Source organism: Eschrichtius robustus, chromosome 4, assembly GCF_028021215.1.
Source record: "Eschrichtius robustus isolate mEscRob2 chromosome 4, mEscRob2.pri, whole genome shotgun sequence".
Lineage (NCBI taxonomy): Eukaryota > Metazoa > Chordata > Mammalia > Artiodactyla > Eschrichtiidae > Eschrichtius > Eschrichtius robustus.
This window is the reverse complement of record NC_090827.1, coordinates 9,093,432-9,113,386: the sequence shown is the minus strand read 5'-3', so window position 1 is coordinate 9,113,386 and position 19,955 is coordinate 9,093,432. Positions and strand designations below refer to the sequence as shown.

The window sequence follows — 19,955 nt, the reverse complement described above, 5'->3', positions numbered from 1 at the left end:
GTCATAATAGCCAAAAGGTAGAAACAACCCCAGTGTCCATCAACTGATGAATGGGTAAACAAAATGTGGTATATACATACAACGGAATACTATTCAGTCATCAAAAATGAATGAAGTTCAGATACATGCTACAACATGGATAAACCTTGAAAACATTATACTAAGTGAAATAAGCCAGATGTGAAAGGACAAATACTGCGTGATTCCACTAATATGAGGTACCCAGTATAGGAAAATGCATAGAGTCGGAAAGCGGAAAAGAGGCCGGGGGTGCGGGGAAGAGGAGGGGAACTGGGAGTTAGTGTTTAATGGGTAAACCTTCTATTTGGGATGATAAAGAAGTTCTGGATGTGGACAGTGACGGTACAATATAGTGAATGGCAGAGGAGGTATCTATTTGTTACAGCAGCTTAGCCCACACTGACCAATACAGCTAGTCCTTTACGATTTCTCCAGGAAAACAAACAAAAAACCAACCAAGCATATATGTCTGAAATAACAAACAGAAAGCGACTTTAGTAAACTGATGCATCCATAAAACACATTCAACTTAGGAAATTCAGAAAATATGATAACCCACGTAGAGTCTCAAATTTTCTCTCTGCACGAAGAAGCGTTTGCTAAGCAAAAAGTAAACAAGATCATTGGGTTGGGGACTCCTTTTAGTTTTGGAGCAGTCTTTCAATCTTTCAGCCATCCTTTGCTTCTTTTGGTGCAGGCCTTCATCACCCCTTCGCTGGCTGCCTCCTACCTGGTCCTCCTGCTTCCCTGTCTCCTTCTGCAAGCTCTCCTGCCCAGCACACTGCTTGACTCAGATTCCCTTTCAACGTGCTCTGCCCCTGCTCAAAATTTTCCAACTGCTTCCTAATATTTAGGGGTAAATTCTTAATTCCTTAGTTAGACACAATGCTTCCCATAATCAGGCCTCAAACATTTCTTCGTTGCTATGTTACTCCCAGCTAAGAGGATAGATCTATTTAGCGTCCAAGGAGAGAAATGACCATTTGCTGTCCAGCTCAGATTCATGTCATTTAACAACAACACAGGGTACGCTGAAGCTAGAAGGGACCCTGAAGATTAGGTTCAACTCTTCCATTTTATAAATGAGGAACAGAGCCCGGGAAGTCTGAGTGAGTTACATAAAGTCACAAAGGTTGGAGACCTCCAGGGAAGCTCCTGACCACTTCAAATTTGAGTAATTGCTCCTACCTTTAGAAATTCCAAGTCACTCTCTCTTCTGACCCTGGGCACTACTTATACAATGTATATAAGATTTTTGTCATCGGTATCCCAAGAGGGGAAAAAAAAAATCACAACTCATTCATGGTTATTCATTTCACTTTCCTGGGTTTCTGTTGATAGGAGAATGGTGATCTGCTATTTTAGTTTTTTTTTTTGGTAGCACCTAGTATAGTCACTAATTATTTAACAAATGTTACTTAATAAGTGACAAGAATATCAATTATCTTTCTTCATAAAAGAAATAAAATAAAATTTATTCTAAATTTTTCTGTAAAAATGATTTTCATGATTCTCTTCTTCTACTAATTAGACCATTGATAAGGTTTGACTAGAAGTTTTACCGTTACCTTATTCACTGTAAATTTTCTGAAACTTTTCTTTAAAAGAGATAAACTTATACATACACTCGTATATTTCATTTCATTATATTCCATTATTGAGTTTATTCAAAGAACATTAAGTGTTATCAAATACTTAAGCTGAGTTAACAGGATCATGACTTTCCATTATTTATTAACTTATAAGAAACTCCTCTCATCTCAGTGAATACTTTAAAAAGCACAATTAAAACAATTCAACAACCTTAAAAAAGTATGAGAGTTTTTTACTCATCTACTCACACAGGTTATTCAAAAAGGATCTTTTGGTCCCCACCATGCTCTGAATCAAATTAACTAGCATAATCACTGTGTAAGAGTACCAAAATGTACAATTTTAGAATCTATGATTTAATTTCTATTTATGAAGCACTCACAACATGGCAGAGACTTGCTACACGTTTTACGTTTCACCTCATTTAATCCTCCCAAGTCAAGAACTAAGTATTATGATTATCTCTTTAGGAAAAAAAAAAAATTCAAAAACGGGGGATCAGAGAGGTTAGGCAATTTGCTCCAGGTCATGTAGCCAATATGTGGTAGAACTGGGGTTCGGGTATAGGCCTGACTTGGTGTTAATCACGTTGCTGTAAAAACACCTGGATAGCTTTTGGTGCAAGATTTTCAAAACTGACAGGAAGAGAAGGGAAGGGAAATTTTCAAAAGAACTGAGAATGGAAAAACTCTTAAAAGTAGAGGTTAAAGTCACTTGGATGGCAAGAGCCAATGCAACTCTTTTCCAAAGATGCCTCTGACAAAACTTTACAAAAACAGGATCCAAATTTGCTCTTGGAAAATTTGTGTCCTCTTAATAGGTACTGGCAATTTTGAAAATTCCTTTCCTGCCTTTTGGAGAGCTGGGTGTACCGAACTCTGACACATTTCCACACAGCTGGTATCTGATGACCTCACTGTCTCATTGGAATTTCAAAGAACATTAACTTAGTTATTTAAAAACATACTTTCAAGTTTTTTAAACAACATTAGCATTTCCTTTGCAACTGTTTTAGCAAAATACCTAGACTTAGAAATGGCCGAACAACTGTTTTCTTAGACATTTTATTCTATTCGTGGTGTTCTTAACAGCTCCCTCTCCCCCAAACAACCAGACACCGCCAAAACAACATCAATGACTGTCCAATGACACTCCCTCCACAACTAGGACACTGTACTGCGTACCCTTCCCGGAAAGGAATAAGAGGCAATAGGGCATCCAGGACAGTGAAAGACCATGGGTACTAGCACAGAAGTTTCGTCTTTATTTAGTGAAATTCGCAAATATGCAGTTGCAACCACCATTAGTTGCCTTAGAATATTTTTTTCCCTACAAGGAAAAAAAAAAAAAAATCTCCAGATGTACCCCTTCGCTCTAATACGGCTTTCACTTATTTCCAAAGGTAAACATAAGCTGACACATCTTTTAGAAGAAGGAGGTATCCAATAAATTTGCACCACCAAGGGCGCAGTGGAATTCCGTGCTGGGTACCGGAAATAGAACGGAATTAGCAGAGGTGCGGAAGACGCTTCCTAGGGAGGCGGGGACGCAATGGGAACGCGAGCGGGAGCCCCGGAGAGCTGCCCTCCGCGGGCGATGGCTCCGGCGGCGCCCGCACTTCTGGTTTGTGCATCAGCCGCCGAGGGTCGCGCTCTTACCTCGCAGCCCGCGAACCAGCCTCTCGGCCCAGGCCACTCGGGGCAGCTGCCCGTCCAGGGGGAGGTGGCGATGCAGCGGGTCCCCGCCGCCGCCGCCGCCGCCGCCGCCGGCCGGGCTGGGGCTCGGCGGGCCCTGGTCCTCTCGCTGGCGCCGCCTCCCGTTCGGAGGGCCCGCGGCGTGGTAGCCCCCCAGCCCCCGGCCCCGGGCGCCCACAGAGCTCACGGCCGAGGAGGCGACCGACCTCCGGCCGCCCGGGCGCCACTCTACGTCCATCTCCACCACCATTCCCCCTTCTTCTCCCTCCACCTCCTCTTCCTCCTCCTCCTCCTCGGCCTCGAAGCCCGGGTTGTCGCGGCTCCACGCCTGCCGCGAGCACGACGAGAGCGGAGGAGATGGGGAGGCCGAGGCTCCGGCCGGGGGGTCCCGCGCGGCCGCCTGCCGGATGCGCTCCATCTCGATCTCCAGGCCCCTCTGCTCGCGGAGGCCGCCCGGGCCGGCGAGGCCGGAGCCCGCGGCCCGCCCGCCCGCCATCAGCCGGCCCGGGCCCGCCGCTCGGGGCGCCGGCGTCCGCTTCGCGTCCCCGGGCTGCTGCGGCTGCACGCGGCTCGAGTTCACCATCGCGGTCACTGGCGCCCGGCGCGCCGTCGCCCCGTGCCGCGCTCGGCGCTGTCCGCCGCAGGAGCCATGTTCCTTTCTTCCCGGGGCCCGCCGCCTCCTGCTCTCCGCCCCCGAGCTCCCCAGAGTCCCGCGTCCCTCGCCCGCCCCCTCGGCCCGCCTCCCCCCGCCTCGCCTCGCCTCGCCTCGCCTCGCCTCGCCCAGCGGCCGCGGCGCGCTGCAGGGGGAGGCGCGAGGCAGCCGCCCCCGCGGCCGGCGCGCTGGGCGAGCGGCGCCTGGGCCCGTGTCCCGAGTGCAGCCGGAGCCCGGGCGCCCCCATTGCGTTCGGGGGGAAGGGCTTCCGGAGCTGGCACTGCGTGCGCGACCCCGAGAGAGTGCTTGGGTCCCTGCTAGCCGCCAGCCACTTCTGCCTCGGTTGACCGCGGTGCAGGGAGAGAGGGAAACCCCTTTATGCGACGGCGTGAGCAAGCGAGACCCGGCCCGAGCCGCTCTGCAGCAGGGGCAAAAATCTTTCCTCCGTCGGGAAACTACCAGCAAGCTCCCAACAGAGTCCTAGCGCTGACTTCCTTGGCCTCTGGCGCGCTCACCCCCCCCCCTCCCCCCGCCCCAAGCCTGCTGCTTTTTGGACGGTTTCCTGACTCTCTGGTTGGCTCCTCTGTCCACGCGTTGCGGGGACCCCGAGGGTTCGGCCGCGGGGCTCTTGGATCGCTGACGCTCCGCAGAGCTCGACCGCCCCCTTCCCACCACCTCACCGTCTGTGAGTCCCGGAACCCCGCCTCAGGCTCCAGGTCCAGAGCTTTATTCCCGCTCTCCAGAGCACGTCCAGCTCGACGCTCTGCAGTTGTCTCGAACTTCACCCATCCCAAGGGAAGTTTATTATCTTTTCCCTTCTGCTTTTAAGCCTGCTTCACCTCCTGTATCCCCGGTTGAGATCTGAGGCATCCTCACTCCCCAAAGTACACTTCTTCATGATAAGCACAGCTGTCTGCGCTTCGCCTCCAACGCCTCGTTTCCCCCAAATTGTGTTACTTTTGCCCCACAAAGGGCTCTCTGATTAGGACCTCTGTTCTTCATTCCCCTCGTCAATGATTCAGTCCAGGGCCCTTAACGGCTTGTCTTATTCTGCCTTGGAACAATGGACCTGTCAACTCCACCATCATTCTTCACTTCCGGGTACCCGCTGTTTCCAAACTGTGTTCGGAACCAAACCTGCTCGTGTCACACTGATGTTCAGACACCCGTGGAGGCTTCTGACAGCTTAAAGGGTAAAATTTAATTTCTGTAGTTTGGCTTGGTAAATTTTCATAATCTGCTCCTATATTTTTTTTTTTTTGCTAGGGCTGTTGTAACAAAGTACCACAGACTGGGTTGTCTCGAACGACAGACGTTTATTTTCTCACAGTTCTAGAGGCTGGAAGTCTAAGATCAAGGTGTTGGCAGGGTTGGTTTCTTCCGAGGTCTCCCTCCTTGGCTTGTAGGCGGCCGTCTTCTCCCTGTGTCCTCACATGGTCGTCCCTCTGTATGTGTCTATGCCTCAATTTCCCCTTCTTCTGAGGACACCCGTCAGATTGGATTAGGGCCCACTCTCATGATCGCGTTTTAACTGAATTACCTGTTGAAAGACCCAGTCTCCAAATACAGTCACATTCTGAGGTACTCTGGTTGGAGGGGTGGTGTTAGACTTGAACATGTGAACTTCTGAGGGGGGACACAATTCAGCCCGTTACAGCTCCCAATCTGCTTTTCTAGCATGGTTTCCCGCCTGTGCAGCGCCCTTTGCTGCTTCCCTGTGCCCTCACAGCATGCTGCTCGTATTTAGGTAATCACGGCCACCTACCACCTAATCCTGTAGTGTATCTATCTATTCAGGTGTCTGTGTCCTTCACTTAACTATGAGCTTCTCAAGGGCAGGGCTCATGCAATTCATCAGGTCTCCTTCAGAAGACATTTCCTGCACACCGAACTAGGAGCTGGCATGTAGAGCACAGTATGACACAGCCCCTGCCCTCAAGAGGAGACAGACAAATAAACCAGAAATAACCGTCCTGGGTAAGGGCTGTGATGTCTGCCGTCTGAGGAGCCTCTACAGATGCCGGGTCCCCCAACAGAGCACTGCCAGATTGCATCTTCAAAGGATTCCCAACAGACACCTGGCCAGAGGAGAGCCAGGCCTGAAAAAACAGAGCAGAATCTCAGCCAAAGTGCTGGTCTAGTTTAGTATTTTATTTTATTTTTTTAAAAAATTATTTATTTATTTATCTATTTATGGCTGCGTTGGGTCTTCGTTTCTGTGCGTGAGGGCTTTCTCTAGTTGCGGCGAGCGGGGACCACTCTTCATCGCGGTGCGCGGGCCTCTCGCCGTCGCCGCCTCTCTTGTTGCGGAGCACAGGCTCCAGACGCGCAGGCTCAGTAGTTGTGGCTCACGGGCCCAGCTGCTCCGCGGCACGTGGGATCTTCCCAGACCAGGGCTCGAACCCGTGTCCCCCGCATTGGCAGGCAGATTGTCAACCACTGCGCCACCAGGGAAGCCCCAAGTTTAGTATTTTTAAAACATGATTCTCAACATCAGTGTGGCACTTGTTAAAAATAAACCTTCCACGTCCCCACTCCAACCTGATGGATTCAGAAACTGCAGGATTTCAGGCCTGAAATTCTGAATCTTCTCTGAGGATTCTGGAGCAACCTAAGTTTGAGAAGCACCGGTACGTTCCAAATGGATGGGGTTTCATGGAACATTTCCCTTGTATTCCTAAGGGCTTCATTGTCACCAGTGGTGCCATCTTCTGCAATCCCAGGCCTAGAAGAAACTTCAGTGGTCTCTGAGTCAGACTAACTCTTTGTCTTGTGCCTACACTGTGCTACTTCTGAACCCTGGTTCAGTTCCTGCCCTGCCACTTCCTAGCTGTGTGACCTTGGGCAAGTGGCTTTACCTCGTTGTGCCGGAAGATGGAAATCATAATAGTGTTCACCTCACAGGGTTGTTGTGAAGATTAGGTGAATTAATACATGTAAGGCGTGGGGAACACTGCCTGGCACGTGGTAAATGCTCAAGTGTTAGCATTATGAGCTCTTATAGCTTACTTAGGATAAGTATTTTCATCTATTATAATTGCATATTTGGATGTCTTTGTCCTAACCAGACTATGAGCTTCTTGAGGATGGACACTCCATGACCAAGACAGAGGATTCCATAACAAATATTTATTGAGCACCTACTAGGAGCCAGGCACAATGCCAGGACAGAGTGCAAGCAATGACACTAGTGAAAAGCCCCGCCATTAAAGAGCTTGCATTCCCCGCGGATTGGTTGGGGAAATGAATGCATCTAGTCAGGTACAGTCATTTTAAGGCACACAGCTAGACCTCTGGCTATGACAGGGGTTCCTAATTCTTCATGTAGAGGTCTTTTGAACTTTTGCATACCACCACTTCTCCTCCGGGCTCCAAGGGCCCTTGGAACAGCTTATGCCCACTTGAAGCTATTACGTTCCCTGCTCAAAATGCTGTTTTTAGTTTTGCGATATTTGTCTCCCAAGGATATTTTGATTTTTCAGAGTTCAAGCTTTAGAAGACAATAGATTTCTGCTTATTCATTTCTTGTTTGTTCTTCCTGTTTTCTGCTAGCAGGCCTAGAGTCCAGAGACATAAGGAGGAGACTGAATGGAAAAACAATAATACCAAGGAATAATAAACAGATTAATTCAAGTGCTGTCTATGTATTCAGTTCAAATTCTGTGCATTTACTATGCATAGTAAATGACATTATTATTTTAGTCAGAATATACAAAACAAAATACTATTTGGACACATCCTTCAGGGAGTTATAATCTCAAGGGAGAGATACACACACTGAGTGTAAATGACAATAGATGAGAGAATATAATTTAGTGTCAAGTCAGTAGAGAAGGTTTTCAGCATGGGAGGGGTTGAGAGGAGAGATTGCCCATGCCTTGGCTGGCGTGGGACGCACAGGTAGGCAGGCCAGATCATGGAGGTCCTCAGATGCATGGTTAGGAGTACAGACTTTATTCTGTAATTAATGATAATAACATGCCCCCTTTCTGTAGTGTCAATTATTTAAAACAAAATCTGAAATATTCTTTCTAAGACTATACCCCGTCCCTCAAAGAATGCAGATTGATTGAAAATGTGTCCGCACATACATAGTTCAGATTTAGATGTGTGCTTACCTGAAACTCAAATCACAAATCGTTGAAAGAAATATGCTTTTTTAAAATGCACAGCAATATTTGTGTAATATGACTTGGATGGTGTTTGATCCACAGTGTCTTTAAATCCTACATTGTAGGAGTTTCTCTACTAATTTCAGTCTTAGTCTTCATAAACCCTGCCCCAGCTGTCCAATATATTTCCTGCTCAAATATTTATTCATTCTTTCTGGCTTACCAATATTCTCTTTCCTGCTTTTACCTTGACTTTTTTTGCCCCTTCAGAGCTCCTAGCTTTTGCTCAAGCAGGCCCTGAGGTTGTAAATTTCTCTCCCTTCCCACAGAATTCCTTCCTTTAGTACCCATCGTAAAACTCTATTTCTCATAAGAAGTTATCCCTTATTAAATAAGTGAGATACACAAACTCATATTTTTCTTCATCTGGTTGCTACCTCCTATTGCCATATTACAAATTTCAGTAATCTATAGGGCCTGAAAAACTGTGTGGGGTAGATAATATAGCTTGGATACTATTTGGTTTTGTTTCATCTGTGTGGTCGATTCTTCTGGGGACACACTTATAAAACCTCACCTATTAGTGTTAGTGCCACTGAGGACACTCAGAGAAGTCATTTAAAAGGCAACTTTAAAAACAGTCTAGCCTAATTTGATAGTAAACTGTTAACTTAAACTGTTTGTTTCCTGTTTTGCTTTTATTTTCCATTTTGAACTGATGAAGCAGACGCAAGCTGAAGTACCCATTGGTCCCACAGATTCCACCTTCAAAAGGAAATCCAAAAGGAGCCTCTGGCATGTGTGGTGTTGCTTAGCAACCCACCCAAACAAACACGTTTCTCTCTCCATTTTTTTCTCAGCCCTTATTTATTCAAGAACATTGTAAAATAAGTTTTTAATCACTTGACATCTGAAGTCAGAAGAAAATTTGGTGTTTGGGGATTTATAAGAACTGCCAACCATACTAAAATGTTTACTTTATTTCTCACTTCACTGCTCTAATAATGCAAGGCTGGGATTTGTGGTATTCCTCTAAATGTCTGGAGTTTGGTTTGGATATGTCCCTGCCTCTGTGGGGGTAACCTTGGAGCCATCGTTGGTTGGCACTGTGATTTTTGATGATCTAATCTCTCTCAGTTTTCTTCTCTGAATAATGTGGTTAAATACCAACTTTACAAATTCCTGCAGAATTTTCGTTGAAGACATAATGAGGGAATATTAACAAATTCATCAAACACGTATAGAATATCCACTAGACGCCAGGTACCATGTGGAATTCTGGCGAGGCAAAGATAAGACATGACTCCTACCTTCAGGGGGATCAAGTCTTATAAGTCAACAATGCCACTTACACCAGAAATTAATATAATATTGTAAATTAACAATACCTCAATAAAAAACAAAAACAAAAAAGGGTGCCTGGAAACATTTTTACATCACTCCCAAGCTCTCTTCTGCATTGAAAAGACTTATGAATCTTTCTAGACTCAGGCATCATTTCCTTTTGGAAACTTCCTTAGCCACAAACCTGGCCCCCCTGCTTGAATTTTTTTTTCTTTTTTTTTTTTAACTTTTTATTTTACATTGGAGTATAGTTGATTAACAATGTTGTGTTAGTTTCAGGTATACAGCAAAGTGATTCGTTTATACATATACATGTATCTATTCTTTTTCAAATTCCTTTCCCATTTAGGTTGTTGCATAATATTGAGGAGATTTCCCTGTGCCATACAATAGGTCTTTGCTGGTCATCCATTTAAAATATCCCCCTGCTTGCATTTGCTTGCCCTCTACCTTGCAAACCTTTATCACAACATTTACCACCTTATATTGAAAATGTCTGCTGACATAGTCTTCCTGAGTAGGGCTGGAAGCTCCTGGAGAGCAGAGACCCTGCCTCATTTCGTTTGTAGTTTAGCAGACCAGCAGCCATTTCCCTTTCTTATTATAACGGTAATCAAATTTTCTCGGGAAACAACCCTCTCCGTTCTGAGTCCCTGAGTGCCTCAGATGTGGCTCACACCACTGCTAAGCTCCCAAGTGGTGGGTGTGGATCTCAGGCTTGGCCAACAATTTTGAGTATCATGTCCCCTTGACACCTGTGAACGGTATTTAAGAACAGGCATGGGAGCTGGTTCTATCCAATGGAAATCAGAACAGAATTTTTTTTTTTTTTTTTTGAATTCTTGGAAAAGAAAAGCTTTTCTTCCCACCAGATTTGGAGTTGTAAGGATGTAAGTCTAGACAAGTTGGCAGCCAAAATGTTTATGCTAGGGGAATAATGGAAGCCAACAATATATATGCATGAAAATACGTATAGTGTGAAGACTGGAAGAATACCAAAATTGAATTAGTGATAATGTTTGGGTGACCATGCTATTCAAGAGCATTGTAAAATACATTTTTATAATTTGCCGTATTCTAGTTTTGTCAGATGCAGATATATGTCTTTATCCACATTCAAAAGAATTTTGAATAATACAGGGCCAAGAATAGAGCTCTTTGCAATATTGTGTGAGGCTTTTCTCTTTACCAACTCAAACTTATTCATTATTACCATTTGGGTGTAGTTGTTCAAAAATTTTGAACACAACTCTACTTTCACTAGCCCAGATTTCCAAAAGGATGTCAGATTTTTTTTCCAAAGCCTTTTGATGCCAACACGGATGATGCTTACAGCTTTCCCAGATCTACCAGACTTTACAGAATGTCTGCTTTATAACCATCTAGCATAATCTTAGATATGATTAGGGCGCAAAAGAAGTTGTCTTTGCCTTCAAGGCCCTTCTAATTAGCTTGCAAGTACAAGCTATACACAGATAAAGCAATTACCCAGTGAGTGCTGTATGACGCTCAACTGGGAAGGTTTTTATTGTTGTTGTTTTTGTTGTTATTGTTTTGGAGTCCAGCTCCTAGGTGGGTCCTAGGAGATGGAGAATGACCAGGTTCTGATGACATCATCTGAGCCCCCGAAACCAGCACTAATTGAAGTTAGATCTCACCCTGGACTTAGATAGCCAAGAATTTCTCTTTTGATTAATTTATTTTAAGTTTGGGTTTCTGTCTCTTGCAACTGGAATAGTACTAACTAATAGATTTGAATAGAAGCGGATCATACAGACTGGTAAGAGTTGTGTTAATGATATGCATAAGATGCTATATGAACACACAGTTGGGCCCTCTCGCCTGAGCTAAGTGGGCTAAATAGGGCATATAGGGTGGCTAGTAGGCTAACCCACTCTGCAAGTGTTAGGAGATTAGAGATTTGGGGGAATGCCGAACCATACTTTTCTTTCTTAGTGTCTTTGACATCTTTACTATAAATACTATTCCAAAGGACCTTTTAAAGATGTCTTTTCATTCTTATAGTATTTTTTAATAGCATAAGTTCATAATTTTGGTAATGTCCAATTTGTGAATTTTTTTCTATGGATTGTACATTTGGTATCATATGTAAGAAATCTTTGCTTCACTTAAGGCCATGAACATTTTCTCCTATATTTTCTTCTAGAAGTTTTATAATTTCAGGTTTTACATTTCAGCACATAATCCATTTAAAGATAATTTTTGTTTATGGTGTGAGGTATGAATAGAGGGTGGTTGTTTTTTTCTTTTTTTTGCATATGGATGTCCAATTGTTGCAGCACTATTAGTTGAAAAGACTGTCCTTTCTCTACCGAATCACCTTTGCACCATTATCGAGAATCAGTTGAGCGTATATGAGTGTTTATTTCTAGGTGATCTGTTCTGTTCCTTTGATTTATGTGCTTAACCTTTCAGTCATACCTTCCTGCTTTGGTTACGGTAGCTTCCCTCACTCTTCCTCACAGGCTATAGAAGAGCTTTTAACTTTGTAAGTTTTAATGGTTTAATTGTATTGAATGACTCTCTGGTTCCGGTCCCTACTTTGTTATGACCCATAAAGGGCTGTGGCTCATCAGTTGATCATAGAGCATTAGTGAGCTATGTTGGGTTTCTGTCTGAATGATATTTTGAAATTACTTACAAACGTAAATTTTAATGTCAATCATCAATTCTTTAAATGAATCAAGCAATTATTTTATTAATTCATCAATGTTTTTTCAGTAGCCTTTGACTCTTCTTCTGAACGATAAGGACATTAGCAAATGTATACTCTCCACCAACAAACACTTTTTAAAATTAACAATAACGTTTATGTAGCCGAAGTCTATAAACTTTCATTTTTTCCCTAAAATAATAAAGATAATATTTATTTTATACATTTAAGTGTATTCAGTACTCATTACCAGTACTTTTTAAATATGCGTTCCCTTTCCTTGAGTTCCTTCTCTCGGTTTAGTTTTTTGGGATAGATTTTTTTATCAGGCAGTTCTTTTTTTGTTGGTTTTTTTTTTTGTTTTTTTAAGGCGGACGCATTAAAGCCTCATTGTTCCCAGAATATGTACAAAATTGAAAATGCCTTTCTGTTGCCATAAACATAAAACACATGGGCTGGGCACAATATTTTTGGCTCAGTCTTTTTTTTCTCGTTTTCAGCATTCTGGAAACATTTCTCCACCTTCCTCTGCCATTAAATGTTGCTATGGAGAAGTAGGAGGTCTGATTAAACCCACATTGTTTTTTCTCTCAGCCCTAGCAGGTGACTTAATTTTTCTGTCCAAAAGTTACCTGTTTAGTGAGTTTTTTAAAGAGTACACATTTGGGTCGATCATTCTGCATAATTGTTTTTCTGGGAAATACTGTACAGGTTGAATCAGTAAATTAAAATTTTCATTTATTTTAGAAAAGCTTTTTACTTTTATAATTTTGAAATATTCTGTTTCATTTGTTTTGTTCCCTTAATCCAAGAATACCAATAATGCATATGTTGGAGCGACTGTTTAATTTCTGCATTATCCTCTTTCTAATGGTTTCTGTCATTTTCTGGTTTTGTTTTTAATAGGATTTTTACAAATCATGTCCCCCATGTTACTGTACTTTTCATATTTTTGTAGTTTTACATGTGGCTTTCATTTCCCTAATTATTTATTTTAAATCCTTAATTCCTTTCATGAATTATGCCAGCTCACTTTTCATTTCCGCATGGTCATATATTTTATTTGATCTTTTTCATTCTTTTTTTTAAAGTTAAAATTATTTTTAAAGGATTTCTGTTCCTGGCCCTGATGGAGCAACAGAAACATATTTACCCACTTACCTTAAACAAGTAAGAAACTAGTCAAAATTTATGATGAATGGTTTCAAACATTGGACAACGGGCAGTGATGAATAGTAATCCTTGAAAGAAGATAAACAAACAACATGAGTCCTATGGTTTCCTCCAGTAATTCCCTAGAGAGTGATTCCAGGCTGCTCTGCAGTCTCCCTTAGTTGAGAAGACAGAGTAAGCTGAGAATTTGGGGAAGCCAAGGTGGATGGAATTCACAGAGTACCAGAGAGGAGAGAGCCACACAGAGAAAGAGCTCCAGAGATCTCCAGGGTTTTGCCCTTGAGTCTTCAAAGCATTTGAAGAATCTGCCCGAGGCAAGAGGAAGAATTACCAGAAAGGGGCAGGTGGAAACATTCTTGATACTCTCATAGAGGGGGAATTTTTAAAATTCTTCAAACATCCAAAGCAGAGAAACCTTGCAATACATGGGGTGTTGAGTAGAAACCTCAGAAGGGTAATGCCTCAGTAGTGAGGCTGAATTAGCCTAGAATAAAAGCTTGTTTGCTCTAACTTTGGGTCAAAATAGTCTGTTGAGTATGTCATCTATTTCCTAAGTGAATCTAAGTGATATGTTAAAATTTTTTACTTTATTATATTCTTTCGCCCTTATTTAAAGACTTTGCTTTAGATCAGTTTTAGTTTCACAACAAAGTTGAGAAGAAAATACAAAGATTTGCCAGATAACCCTTGCCTCACATATGCATAGCTTCCCCTACTATCAGCATCCAGATCAGAGTGGGACGTTTATTACAATTGATAAGCCTACGTTGACACAATATTACCACTTAAAATCTATAGTCTATATTAGCGTTCACTTTTGGCGTTGTACAGTCTATGGTTTTGGACAAGTGTACAATGACACATATCCATTATTATAGTGTATACGGAATAGTTTCTCTGCGGTAAAAATTCTCTGAGCTGCGCTTATTCATCCCTCCCTCACCCCCTAGCTCCCAGCAACCACAGATCTTTTTACTGTCTGCATAGTTTTACTTTTTCCAGAATGTCATCTAGTGGAGTCATACAGTGTGTAGCCTTTTCAGAGTGGCTTCTTTCACTTAGTAGTATGCTTTAAAGTTTTCTCCATGTCTTTTCATGGACTGAGAACTCATTCCTTTTCAGTGCTGCATAAAATTCTGTTGTCTGGATATACAACAGTTTATTTAGCCATTCACCCACTGATACCTTGGTTGCTTCCAAGTTTTGGCAATAATGAATAAAGTTGCTATAAACATCCATGTGCAGGTTTTTGTGTGGTTATGTTTTCAGCTCTTTTGGGTAAGTTGCTGTATCCTGTGGTAAGAGTATGTTTAGTTTTGTAAGAAACTGCCAAACTGTCTTCCAAAGTGTCTGTACCGTTTTGCATCACCACCAGCAGTGATCCTTGCCAGCATGTGATGTCGTCCGTGTACTGGATTTTGGCCATTCTAACAGGTGTGTAGTGTTATCTCACTGTTCTAATTTACATTTCCCTGATGACATATGATGTGGAGGTTTTTTATATGCTTATTTAGTAAGGTGTCTGTTAAGGTCTTTGGTCCATTTTTTTTTTGTTTTTAACATCTTTATTGGAGTATAATTGCTTTACAATGGTGTGTTAGTTTCTGCTTTATAACAAAGTGAATCAGTTATACATATACATATATCCCCATATCCCCTCCCTCTTGCGTCTCCCTCCCACCCTCCCTATCCCACCCCTCTAGGTGGTCACAAAGCACCAAGCTGATCTCCCTGTGCCATGCGGCTGCTTCCCACTAGCTATCTATTTTACGTTTGGTAGTGTATATATGTCCATGCCACTCTTTCACTTTGTCACAGCTTACCCTTCCCCCTCCCTGTATCCTCAAGTCCATTCTCTAGTAGGTCTGTGTCTTTATTCCCGTCTTGCCCCTAGGTTCTTCATGACCTTCTTGTTGTTTTTTTTTTTTTTCTTAGATTCCATATATATGTGTTAGCATACGGTATTTGTTTTTCTCTTTCTGACTTACTTCACTTTGTATGACAGACTCTAGGTCCATCCACCTCACTACAAATATCTCAATTTCGTTTCTTTTTATGGCTGAGTAATATTCCATTGTATACATTGCCACATCTTCTTTATCCATTCATCTGATGATGGACACTTAGGTTGCTTCCATGTCTTGGCTATTGTAAATAGAGCTGCAATGAACATTTTGGTACATGACTCTTTTTTGAATTATGGTTTTCTCAGGGTATATGCCCAGTAGTGGGATTGCTGGTTCGTATGGTAGTTCTATTTTTAGTTTTTTAAGGAACCTCCGTACTGTTCTCCATAGTGGCTGTATCCTCCTAGAGAAATGGAAATAAAAACAAAAATAAACAAATGGGACCTAATGAAACTTAAAAGCTTTTGCACAGCAAAGGAAACCATAAACAAGACCAAAAGACAACCCTCAGAATGGGAGAAAATATTTGCAAATGAAGCAACTGACAAAGGATTCATCTCCAAGATTTACCAGCAGCTCATGCAGCTCAATAACAAAAAAACAAACAACCCAATCCAAAAATGGGCAGAAGACCTAAATAGACATTTCTCCAGAGAAGATATACAGATTGCCAACAAACACATGAAAGAATGCTCAACATCATTAATCATTAGAGAAATGCAAATCAAAACTACAATGAAATATCATCTCACACCAGTCAGAATGGCCATCATCAAAAAATCTTTGGTCCATTTTTTAACCGTGTTGTTTATCTTCCTATTGTTGAGTTTTAAGAATTCCTTTTATGTTTTGGATAACAGTCTTTTATCAAATGTGTCTTTTATAATATTTTCTCCCAGTCTGTAGCTTGTCTTCTCATTCTTTTGACATTGTCATTTGCAGAGCAGAACTTTTAAATTTTAATGAAGTCCAGCTTACAAATTCTTTCTTTCATGGATCACACCTTTGGTATCTTATCTAAGAAGTCATCATCATACCCAAGGTCATCTAGGTTTTCCTATTATTATGTTTTCATCAATTATTTATTGTGATTGTAATAGTTTTTGCTATGTAACATTTTGTTGCCCTGTTATTTGGCGTGTAATGGTTCATAATAGTTATATCTTTATTGGACCTTTAACAGTATAGAATAGACTCATAGCTACATTGCATGCTATTTGCTTTTTAATTCTACTTCTTTGACAGTACTATTGCAATTCTTTAAAAAAAATTTAATCTGTTTATAAGGGAAACACATAAAACAAAGAGAAACAAAAACGTTGTAGGATTTATTATTATTATTATTTATTATTATTGTTATTATTTTTATCATTATATGAATCTGTCTTTGAACAGAGGGGCTTCATCTACTTACATTTATTTTTTCCAGCATTATTGCAATATGATTTACAAATAAAAATTGTACATAATTGGGTTGTATGATGCGATTTTTTAAAAAAGTTGTACAATATGGTGATTTAATATACATATTTATTGTGAAATTATTATCATAATCAAGTTAATTAACACATCCATTACCTCACATAATTACCTTGTGTAACTATGTAGGTGTGTGTATCATGGTGAGAACACTTAAGACCTACTCTCTTAGCAAATTTCAAGTAAATGCAGTATTATTAACTATAATCACCATGCTGTACATTAGATTTCCAGAACTTATTCACCTTATTACTGAAAGTTTGTACCTTTGACCAACATCTTCTCATTTCCACCACACCCCAGCCAGCCCTGGAAATGACTGGTTCTATGAGTTTGAATTTTTTAGATTCCACGTATAGGTGAGATGATAACAGTATTTGTCTTTCTGTGTCTGACTTATTTCACTTAGCATGATGTCCTCTGGGTTCATCCATATCATTGCAAACAGCAGGATTGCCTTGTTTTTTAATGACTGAATAATATTCCATTGTGTGTATATATATATATATATATATATATATATATACACACACACACCACGTTTTCTTTATCCATTCATCTGTTGATGGACTTATGTAGTTTCCATATCTTGGCTATTGTGAAGAATAATGATGCAATGAACATGAGAGTGCAGATATCTCTTTGAGATATACTGATCTCATTTCGTTTCGATGTATATCCAGAAGTGGGATTGTTGGCCCATACGGTAGTTCTATTTTTAATTTTTTAGGAACCTCCATACTGTTTTTCGTAAAGGCTGTGCCAGTTTACATTTCCACCAACACTGTATAATGCACTATATGATGCATTTTGAGTTAATTTTTGTGTATGGTATAAGATGAGGGTCTAATTTCATTCTTTTGCATGTGGACATCCAGTTTTCCCAGCATCGTTTTCTGAAGAGATTATCCTTTCCCTATTGAGTGTTCTTGGTGCCCTTGTCAAAGATTTGTTGACCATATATTTATTTCTCAGCCCCCAGTTCTGTTCCATTGGTCTCTGTGTCTTTTTATGCCAGTACCATGAAATAGTTTGAAATCAGGAAGTGATGCCTCCAGCTTCGCTTTTCTTTCTCAAGATTGCTTTGAGAGGTTTTGCTAGATGCATCTGTAAATACTTCATTGTACATCTCTTAAGAATAAAGCCTGATCCACTTTCATAAACATAATGCAATGATCACACCTAAGAAAACTATTAATAATTCCATAATATCATCTAATGTACTGTGTATATTCAAATTACCATAATTGTTCCTCAAATGTGTTGTGTAGTTTTATTTCTTTTTTAATCCAGGAGTCAATCCAACTTCCTGTTTTGCCCTTGGTTATACCTGTTTAAGCTTTTAATCTAGTATCCTCCCTCACCTACGCCCTCCTTTTTCTCTCATCACATTGACTGTTTTTGTAGTACTGAAAGATTTAGAAAAGAAAAATACGCTCAGGATGCTCAGTTAATCTGAAGGTCAGACAAACAATGAATCATCTTTTAGTATCATATGCCTCATGCTTACACTAGAAGATGATTTATTGTCCGTCTGAAATTCAAATTTAAGTGAGTGTCCTGTGTTTTATCTGGCAACCCTACTTTTCAGAAAGTTGGAGTCTGTTGCATTACAGAGTAGCTCAATTTCTAGATTTGTTTGTTTTCTTCTGATGTGAACCGGTTAAACATTTCTTACAAAAGCATTTCATAGGTGACAGTGCATCTTCTTATTGTGTCACATTAGAAGGTGCGTATCTAATAGTCCCATTAGTGAAGCTGTTTGATTACTGGATGAAGAGGGTGACTACTAAATCTCTTTAGTGAAAAGCACCTTCTTGCTTTGGAATAACTAATTAGCTGAGCGGTGTTCTGAGACCAGGTGAATATCCTGTTTGCCATAACCTCCTGTGAGATGATTTTAACATTCACTAGGGATCGTTTCCTGAATCAATACTACACTGTGGGTTGCAAAACGATTTTGTAATTTTATGGTTTCTCCTACATTTATTATAAGTTGGCATTCATCTGCAAAGACGATCTTTCTTTTATGCTCTCTCTTATAGTATCACTATATACTCACGGAATTAAGAAATCCAGTTTGTTATTATCTATTACTGCCATTATTCTTTTTACTCTCAAATTACTCCAGTTTTGGCCGATGGAAGTTCCCTTCAAGTCTGCTCTTTGCTCCCATGTATATGATTCCATTTTGTCTTTGAATGCTTTCTTGCTTTCTATTATTAAAGAGGCTTCCCAGGCTTAATTTTTAACTCATTTTGCCCAAGACCATAAATAAGCCTTTTCCTCCAAGAGCCTGCGACAGCTCTCAGTTTACTGCTGTCCTTCTCAGAGCCCATTGCCTCTGTCCCACTTTGTAATACTGGAGTTGGATCCTGTAAGCATGTTTCCTTTGCCAGCTGGCACAATGGCAGGCTTTGTCAGCAGAGGGCACTGGAAGGACACTGCAGGGGACGGGCGGCTTGGGCTGGTGTGCGTCCTCTCTTTTTGCTCCTGAAGAACAGCTGCTGTGACGTGCTTGCAGAACGTCTAGTACAGCTCACTCTCCAGCTGGTTTTGCTGGCATCCTGGCAGGCGGTTTCCTGCTCAGTCGTGGACCGTCAAGTTTCCTGCTTGCCAGCCTCAGTTTACTGGCACTCCGGTGGGAAGTGCCCTGTTTGGCGACTTCAGCCCACCAGCTATGGACCGCAAACTGCTCTGTCATCCCCTAGACTCTTTAATGAAGTCTGATCTCAGTTTGGGGGAGAGGGCGCCTCTCTCCAAATCGTTCCTTATTTGAGTACTCTCAATCCTATGGTATTGTTAAGGCTTTTTTTTTTTTTTTAATCTCCTGTGGTTAACCCCCTGTTTCTAGTTAATAATGCTTTATGTTAAATTTTCCCTGTTTAAATTACTGGTGTGTTTCTTGTTTTCTCACTGAACCTTGACTGATACAGTACAGAGGATGGTCTTTAATGGTACCACCGTTCAAAAATGCAATTTCAGGATTATCTTGGTCATGCCCTCGGATCTGAGTACCGTGCTGAGCCGCTTGCCGATGGGAAATGGGATCCTTGTGTTTGATGGCACGCCACAACACAGTTAATAAAGCAATCACCTACGGCTGATTGTGATGAAGTGCCAACCAAAGCAAGTACGTTGGAAGCCCAGTGCACTTGACTAATGATGACGACAGGATGGTGGTGTCTTAGTCTGTCTGGGCTACTACAGACCGGGTGCCTTATAAACACCATTTCGTTCTAACGGTTCTGGAGGCTGGAAAGTCCAAGATCAAAGTATCAGTAGATTTGGTGTCTAATGAGGACT

The 19,955-nt window shown here is 41.5% G+C and overlaps 1 protein-coding gene across 2 annotated transcripts in view; it reads right to left on the bottom strand.

The window, feature by feature from the left end:
- Nucleotides 1-3,988, bottom strand: part of PKD2 (polycystin 2, transient receptor potential cation channel) — a 59,746-nt gene extending 55,758 nt beyond the window's left edge. For both annotated transcript variants that reach the window (XM_068542421.1, XM_068542422.1), the window contains exon 1: nt 3,273-3,988. In XM_068542421.1, coding sequence (XP_068398522.1) covers nt 3,273-3,891 — 619 coding nt within the window. In that variant the 5' untranslated portion in view covers nt 3,892-3,988. The remainder of the gene's footprint in view (nt 1-3,272) is intronic.
- Nucleotides 3,989-19,955: the final 15,967 nt, after the last annotated feature.